At 37.2% G+C, this 9,580-nt stretch overlaps 1 protein-coding gene across 1 annotated transcript; it reads left to right on the top strand.

Moving 5' to 3' along the window:
* Positions 1 to 4,911: 4,911 nt before the first annotated feature.
* On the top strand, positions 4,912 to 9,331 carry Smp_138160 (hypothetical protein; the record flags this gene model as incomplete). The annotated part of the gene is made up of 2 exons (XM_018791258.1): positions 4,912 to 4,997; positions 8,527 to 9,331. 2 exons carry the CDS (start codon positions 4,912 to 4,914, stop codon positions 9,329 to 9,331), a joined length of 891 nt encoding a protein of 296 aa, XP_018645538.1.
* Positions 9,332 to 9,580: the final 249 nt, after the last annotated feature.

Below are 9,580 nucleotides of genomic sequence, written 5' to 3'. Positions count from 1 at the left end.
TCAGTATACGAAATGATGTTAATTCGATGTGACATTGCAACACATCCGAACTATTGTAGTTATTCAAATTCGACGTCGTATTTTTTTCATCTTATGAAGTATTGTGTCCGCGTGGCTGTTATCTAACAGATGATTTCGGCACATCAATCGGCTGTTCAACTACTCGACGATCTAAAGCCTGTCCAGTCCAATTGGTGGTTTGACGACACTCATTCACGCGAATCATCGGTTTACTCAGTCGAGCGAATCTCCTGCAAACTGACAACGATATTGTCGTCCCTACCCCAACACTGACAGCATTTTTCACCGATATCATTGACATGAGTCCAGAGTGACACTTTTGGTTTCTTATGTTCTTTTCGACATTTTCGGTTCACTCATCAAACAAACATGCAACACCCACCGTTTATAATCTTTTAGAGACTTCATCGTGCCACCTTTCGCTTCCGATCTGTATTCTTCGACCCTTATTGATTTTCACAGCAGTTATCAGTTTTTCCAAACTGACTGCAAGCTGATCAGAAGCTTCGCACAAGGAAACCACGACTTATCTACACGGTTATACTTCTGTACTTACAGTTAGTCTGTTAAATATAGATATAACTAGAAATCGACGCTTACGAACAGTTGTCAACGATACTTACTGACTTTATACTCTGTACCGAGAGCAGTACAAACATTGGCATCGATTGATAATACACTTATCGTACTATCACTGTGACATCACTACTCTTGCGGCAAACTTACCTTTTCTCACCTGAGGAACTCAACCACTTGTTAGAGCTATCTTTTTCAACGCGACTTGATAAAACTCTAAAATGTCATGTTTCTTTTTCTATTATTTCTATGGTTGATCGCTTAACATTCAACCAACGTCCTGGTTACGTGTTACTACTCGTTGTTTCCCGATCAGTTTCTTCAGCCTCCTTTCCATTTCTCGTGCAGCTCGGCAATACCCGGAGGATTCATATCAATCGTCTGGCAACCTCCGGCGCGCGACTACTCCCAGCATGTTTGGTATCGATTCAAACGGCCGTTGAATCTGGTGGGGGAGTATTGTAGGGTCGGTAGAATGTCACTGAATATCGAACAGATCATTGATCCCTGTCAAGGTCAAGGATAGTCAACGCGCATCAATCAATTATACGCCATGGACTGGCCCACGCGGCAGTGGTTGTACCTTAACTAATATATTCTTGTAATAACGTCCTTTGTGTTGTACAGTCCCCATAGCATCCATGGCCCCTTGTTACGTCGATGGGGGCAATCCACGTAAGGTGCTGGTCGCGAGGTGTGACTTCAGCGTTAGTTGGTTCGTTACCATTCTCGTCTAACTCTAGTAGGCCCCCAATCATTTCGACATAGACCATCAACGTTGATGCTCTCTACACGTCTCTTGTGTGTGGAGGGGTAATTAATCTCTTGGGTTTTGATGGTGAAACTTCTTCGATAAACGTAACAGTTAACAGAAATACTCTATGCATATGGCTAGAGTCAAATGTAAAGATAACCAGTTCGAGTCAATTAAGTCCATACAATCAACTGATTGGGAGACGGTAATATTGACCTCACTGAAAGACAGTTTGAAAAAGTGGAAACAATTGGAAGATACATTTCTATAGCTGCAAAATAACAAACGATAGTTGTTTAGTTGTATAGACTTTAGTATTCCGCATTTCCTCTCACCGTCCAATGAAACTATCACTATATTTGCCTCTTAACATCTGTTTAGGGAAGTCTATTCTCTGTCAGCTATGTAGCTTCGGGAACTACTAAACCTATCTCAAGAACTGTGAGTAACCTTGTTATTGGAGGAGCTATGTAATTTAATACGAACAAGTTAAATGAACATAGTTGTATAGCCACTTCGGATTATAGTATGTTACTGGGTATGTGGCTGTCAGATATATTGATTCAATGATAATGGTCAAACGGTGCTTAGTTATGAAACTAATTCGAATGCCTTTGCTGTTTGTATGAACTAATGATTCTTTTGTACTTGATTACCCGCTGATTACAAATTCCAAATACAATACGTTCATTTGTACTCATCTAGTTCTATCTGGCTTAAATTCCACTATTTCGGGAGTTCATTGATAGTACAATGATTCTAATATTTCAAATCATCATAATGTCTTATACGTGATTCTCAATATTTTTTTAATTTGTTTGTCTATACATCCACTAATAATGTTCGGTTACCATACTGATGTATAAATACTTGAGACATTCCGACACTCAGAACAGTTTGTTTTCATCTCATTATAATGCAGATAAGAACAGTAAAATTTAATCCTTGACTTATTTCTCGACGATGAGTTTGGTTGATAATCTAATATCAGTGTTATTTCTATTCTAAAATGGTTGCTAATGATTTTAATTACCATTGTCAATATAAACACAGTTCAATCACTAAGAGATTTAATTTTGGTGCTAACTCAATGCTACTAATTTTCCAATCCAGTTGCGTTCATTTTATCTGGTTTAAATACGAACAATTTAACCCATATTAATAAATACATGTACTCTGTTCTTCTCACCAATGTCATTCAATATGGAACCTGTGGATGTCTATAGGATAAGATGGTCATATTAACATGATGCATGATATCTGCCATAGACCTCTTTAACAGATTGCCAACACGTTATTATTAACCTACTCTGAAGTAGGGGTCACTTTAGGCCATGGCGCGAAAGAGGATATCACGTCGACCGTAGGTTGGAACAACGCACCACATGTAAACGTTTCTCAGAGCCATTTTTTCCAAAAAATCTTACAATACTCCATCTCTCACCTGATAAGCAGTACATTTCACACTCTTGATATCGATAATCACATTAAGTTTAACGAAGCATTCACGAAGATCGTGAAAAACTATTGTGTCCTACTACTTACTGAGGTAAAAGCTATATGATATGCACAAACTTCAAGAACATTAACGTCTGACGTCAAAAGCTTTGTCCAATACTGAGAAATAAAAAGACTCAATAACAAGTAATATGTGCTCAAGAAACTATTGCTTTACTTATTCTTCACGTCGTGTTAAGTTTTAGGACTTTTGTGAAAGCATATGAGTACATACATTTAGTACTTAGTAATTATTATTTCAAAGGCGCCTGAAGCATAAATAGATGTACCAGTATTCTTAGTGCCCTAAAAAAGTAACATAAAAGTCCGATTGGGTCACTATAATTATTTTAGCAGCCATCACGTGGCTAAATACACTGTTGTAAGTTGATCTGTCAGACTAGAAACCCATGTACATACGAATTTGAGGCCTTCAGAAGTTTATGTACAGATATTGTATTTACCACTAATTATACCACACAAACCAATAAAATGCCCACTATGGTTTGATGAACAGATGTTTACCTTTCTCCAAAAAAATAATATGGTAAAAAGTTAGGTTACTGGGCCCTATTTAAACTATATTTTAGTGTCAAAAACCTTTGCGAAGGCCTGGGTAGGAGTATGCAGAAATCTTTGAAAGATTCATGTTATTTTGGCGGGGGTATGAAGGATTGAAACGTATTCCAGCGTTGTCGATGGAGGGTCACATATTACCACCGACACAAGATGATTAGTATAGTTGATAGATTCCCATAATATTACAACTAAATATATACAGTAAAAGTATATTTCTCGGGGACGCATTTGAATTCTATTAACCCTTTTATGGGTACAATATCTATGACAAAGGCTCGATATCTTTGGGGCATAAATTAAATTCGGAAACACATTATTCAGCCGAATGATTCCCAGGTTACTTAAAAGACATGCGAATTCGATTTCATATCTCATAAATGTCTGCTTAACTTAAGGTCGGTTACTAGACTATTTTCATCAAAACACGCGGTATAAGTGTGAGAATTGTCATTCATTAAGTCTAACCAGCGTAGTCATCAGGGTTTTAAAGAAGATAGTTTACACTTTTTCTGTTGAATTTTAGTCCGGCTAGTTATCACGTGGTCTATTCGAAATCGTTATGCTACTTATTCGACCTTAGCACTGTGCCAGACCAATGACGTTCGACCAGTATCAGCAACCTGGAGTCCTTATTGGTCTTTTCTACTCTTGACTTTTCCAGTTGATTTCAGAACACCAATGGCGATTTCCACTATGAGAATCATTTGTTTCAAACATACCTGGTTTTTATACCAGGCAAGCAGACTGCCCCACACCACAAAATAAGGAATAACATACGCACAAGATTAAGCCAAAAAGTGGCAATGAACGTGGGAGGCTGTAATCAATAGACTGAGTATAATTTAAGAATGGTAAAATGTATCTTAATGGTCCCTATGTCAAAACGAAGCTTATAATAAGAAGTATATATATATATATATATATATAATCTAGTTGCTCATGCGATACGATTGTATGTATAACATTAGTTCATTATTAGTTTACAGAAGTTACCCGTAATTTAATCCTCACTAGGATATAGCATTTCTATTTGAGTATCTGTATCTAAGTGCGATGGGGTTTGATAAATACGGTAAGAGGTAAAATAATGTGTGTACCATATACAGTCAAGTCTCATATAAGTGGTATTTTAAGCCACAATATATTGGCTATGTAGTTCGTGCTGCTCCACAAGACCTACTCCGGTACTTTGGGTGATTGAGCGGCTCAAGGTATCTAGAAAGCCACCTATATATAAACAGTAAAATGAAGTTACTCGTAGCTGCTGAGTACGAATTGAACGTAATGAATAATCTAATCTCAGATCCAAATGACACGAAAAATGAAGTTCACAGCAATGTAGTCCATAATAGGCACACCATTGAGTACAGAGGATCAATCGAAATATCGGACACATGAAGAAGAAACGGCAGGATACAAGGCGCATAAAATTGTCAGTGTTTCTGGACTGAGAATTTGATCCCCGAATTCACTAAACGTAGAACATGTCAAAGCCCGATGTGCTCAGTGTGGGATGCTTGGAAAAGAAACGAAGGTTAGCAAATAATCGACTAGGAGGAGCTTTAGAAAAGTAAGGGTCAAGACCTTACACCTTCAGCCGAACCGGACTGCAAAGAATAGAAGAATGGGAGGACAGATGTTTGAACGCCTTAAAATTGTAAATAAACTTATAAGTGCTGAAAAGCGATGATTCAGGCTAGACAACCTCGGTCTGTTGATATGATTGACCCTAATTTGTAGATTTAAACACATTAAATTGTAACATCCACGAAAATTCTAATTCTTAGGTTCTGACCATAAACTCCTAGCACCTTGCCCCTAGTTTTCATACTTCTGAACTTTAACGTCCGAACTTAACACTCCTGACTTAGAACTATTAGCGCAAATATACTGACCTTAAATGTTCATTTTATAAGGAAACCACCACCCAATGCGCTCGAAATATGAAACATAATAAAGATAAAGAGTTTTAGAGGTGTGCTATTCTCAACAGTACTTGAAATCTGCTTATCGACTAGCCGAATTGTGATTGGTCGGCCCATGTCGCCTACACTGCATATTCTCACCGAGCAAAGTCCAAGGAAATCAACCTAAGAGTCATCAACCCAGATTTCCAACAGTTATCAGTTGTTTTTCACAAGGTGAAAACCTTCAGAAAAGGAAAAAAAGGTGGAGTATGAATACAAACCAAACAGCATGAAAAAGCTAGTTTACAAGCTTCTTCCGTAAATATGAGTAGCAGTTAGTGCGCACTACCTATGTAGATTAGGAAGAAATGTGAATCTTTGAAGCTTTCGGGAAGTTTCCTTTGGTAAGAAAACTTTCGCCTTCTTCGATAAGCAAAACCTTCTGTTAAAAATTCATAAAACGTTTGAAACCCGAATATATATGTGATCATCAACAGTGACCCAAGTGATTATTTTTAATGACGGTTTCCAGAAGAAAAACAAAATGGTGAGAAAAATGACAAAGATAAGTGTACTTGCATTCTCAGGTTTCAGGTGGAATTGATCCTTAAACTAGCCTGAGTGGTATGAAACAGTGCTTCACAGAAAGGATAGCTTTTATACAAATGCTCTCAGCTTACATGACAAGATGGCGAGGATTGGAGACGTAGTTAGTACGGAGCCTTTAATGCCATCAGTATCTCGGAATCACGGATCAGGATTAATGATGGCGAAATTCAACTGTTGGATTTCCTAATTTGTAAGTTCAATGAACTAAACGATAGAGGAGGCAGCGTCGTTCTGTGCCCGGGAAACACTAACCATACCAGCTCTCATGACAGATCGACTGCTTTGTAGATTTATTCCCTTTAGCATAATTAAGAGTAGGGAACACGTAACTATTCTATCATATATATCTTTGCTCTTGTCAGCCACTCACTTGCAACTATGACCTTTGTAACGTAAATAATAATGACAAATGTGTATGTTGGCATGTGTCCATCTACTTACTGTCTTTCTTACATGACTTGTATAACATGGGTCATATTGTATTCTGATTCTATTCATCACTGTTAAATACTAACATATATGTACGTATACGTGTCCTAAGAACGGTTCTTATTCAGTTTTCACCATCCAGGCTAGTTTGACTCAGTAAAAATGATTATACCATCAACTCAATATCGATCTTATATTATCTAGTCAGCTATGGATGCTAAAAATATAAGGGGTTGGATATCGACCTAGTTGTAGTGCGTCATTGTACGATATTAGTGATAGGTGATTTTCTAAGTAAAATGAAATCTTGTTCAAGGAGATTCGGGGGCATTTCGGAAGATGACATGAATACACCCTATTTATAGTGAATTAAATTAGAGCTGTGTTCATTGGAAAAATAGTTCCATTGCAAATTTTTACAAAGCAAAATTGAGTTAGCTTAAGTTCAGGATTTCCCCAAATATGACTTACAGTACTCTTGTTTTTTTTCAGAATCTATTCCATGGTAGGTAGACATAAGGATGAACTCCGCAGGTACAACTGAAGACCAGAAAACTGACTCGGATAGACCAGTGAAAGTCATGGAGTCACAAGTTCCATTGCTGATTACATTCTGAACGGTGACAAAGAAGATAGACATCTATCCTGAATAAACCAGGGGAACGCAATGGACAATAAGGCGAAATAAAATAGGCTTGTATGTTGAAGTCAGTCTTTCCACAGCAAATGGATGTGAAATTACAAGTCGACTCGGAATATGTGTATAATCATTTTCTATGTAGCACAGAGAACATGTGAAAACCAACTGCATTAATAGCAATCAAGCAGTCGGAGCGTCTGTTCTTATATTTGTTACAGGCCGAGAGTGAACTCGTGGTTTCTCAATTTATTTACCAAGGGAAATGGATCTCATATGAAAGATGAAGACCATAATTGAGCAGAAGAGATAAATGATTATTTCGAGCCGCCCATATACTCAGGACTAACCCCAAGAGCATTATCACCAAATCGACTACCGAGTGAGGCCTTTGGTCATTAGAAGTACAACAGTCAAAAGGACCGTAAACGCACTGGGATGTACATGTTTACTCGGATCAATATGATATTCACTATCCTACTCAACTAGAATTGGTTACCCATAAACAGAAAGGATGCACATGTTAACTCAATTCATAAGGTAGAATCAAGATAACTTTCATCAAACATCAGTACAATATTTGATAAAGTAGTACATGAAAGGCGGCTACTGAAACACGACAATATAGGAATTAATGAGCTACTGCTAGTGTGGATGATAGACTTTCTTCAAGGTTGCTGAGAAAAATAAGTATAAATTCCAACTGTTCTCTGTGAAAACTAGTATTTGTGGAGTTCTGCAAGACTCCATCGTAGGTCCTTTACTTTTTCCATTTAATGTAAGATAACTTTGTATACTGAGAGGCGGGCATTTGGAGTAACATGAGGTCTGAAAAAGCAACAAGCAAAATAAAAGGATAATCGACGACCTAGCAAGCGTAAACAATGAACTTACATTCACTGCGTAAAGCAGTATAGAGCTGACTGCAGTAACAAGCTTAAGATTAGGACAATCTTGGAATAGAAACTATAAATAGATAGCTTCACCCACTACAATGATTGCCGCCCGAAATACTCATCCCCTTCCTTCAACATAGTTTAGTAAAACTCAGAGGGAAAAGCGTGTGGGTTCAAAAGCCGATTGTTTAAAATAGCATCAGTATAAAGATTTTCATGATGAGTAACCAAGTCTTGGAGTCTACTTTCGAAAGAAATGGTGTCCACCATATCAATCTGCTAACTGATTGGATTATAAATACACAGAAGCTTACAAAAAATAACTAACACGTTTCAAAATCCTTGTATCGTCAATATTCGCATCGAAAATTCAAGGTCAAATGTTGCCTCACTCTTTTATACGTACGTTACGTAAGGTCTCGTGCATGCTTATTAGTGTCTCTTGCTATTAGCTTTCAGTATTACGTTTAAGATTATTCTAGATGCATAATGGTTCATTGAGTCTATGTTTTTGTCTCTTTTCGTTTAGGTGCATAAATAATTTCCTCATATTATTAACAACTAACTTTCAATCAGTTAGTAAACTTCTCAATAGCTGTACATTGACTTTGTCTTTATAAGCATGCCGAAAAAGGTAGCCAAAGTTGATAACGTTGATACAAGCAAAGAAATTTTTAATCTTGAGTTAGAAGGATTCCCGCCGGATATTAGTGATCGTGATAGCATTACAATCTTGTTGAAGCATCTTTTCCCTAACAACTGTGTTATCAATGTTGAAAATCTTGCCGAATATATTGTAACACAAGACTCAATTGGTACTGTAGTTAAACCTACATGTGATGATGAAAGCGATGATGATAGTGACGATGACAACATAGTTTTTGCAGTGACCAGCGTGGTAGATTTAAGCCATGAGTCAGCTGTGAAACACTCTGTAGTCAAGGACCTTAGAAATTTCATTCTTGAGGGAGTTAACGCCTCAAAAAACGTCCCGATGAGATGTAAGGTCGAAGAGCTTCTTGATAAGGATACGGACTGCAAATCATTTCTTCTTATTAATGAACGGTTCGAAAACCTACCTCTTTCAATTTGTGCTGAAGCTGTTTCTGCCTTACCATCTGAATTTAAATCCTCTAATTTACTTCCTACTCATCTCTTCATATTATCATGGGCATATTCAGAAGAAGCCAAAGACAATGATAAGAAATATGAATTCGCATATCCTGAAATTGAATTTATTGTTCCCCATGCTCTACACGTGTTGGAATTAGATCACAACAGTCTTACTCGTGATGGTGCAAAGATAAAACAATGCAGTGATGGCGATGATGATGAAAGAACGAACGACTTTAATACTTTGCTATTGATAATTATCCCAATGGACAGATTCCATGATATGTTAACTTCCCTGGCCAGTCACGTGTAAATATACTGAGTTTGCAACTGTTGTTACTATTTTTAATGGATGTGTATCCGGGTATACCTCCCAAGATGAAGTTAACTTTTCTTCAGTTTCTGGTCTTTTAAGGAACAAATACGTAAAACCAATATGTAGCTTTAAGTGGTAAAATTTCCGTCAAAATGAAATTTCGCTTCACTTATTTGCTTTCATATAGGGAGTACCTAAAACAATCAGCAAATAGTTTGATCCGTTGTTTTGGTTGCGTACATTCAG

The sequence above is a fragment of the Schistosoma mansoni genome (genome assembly GCF_000237925.1).
Source record: "Schistosoma mansoni, WGS project CABG00000000 data, chromosome 3 unplaced supercontig 0124, strain Puerto Rico, whole genome shotgun sequence".
NCBI lineage: Eukaryota > Metazoa > Platyhelminthes > Trematoda > Strigeidida > Schistosomatidae > Schistosoma > Schistosoma mansoni.
Note: the sequence above shows the minus strand (reverse complement) of the source record. Positions and strands in the feature narration are given on the sequence as shown.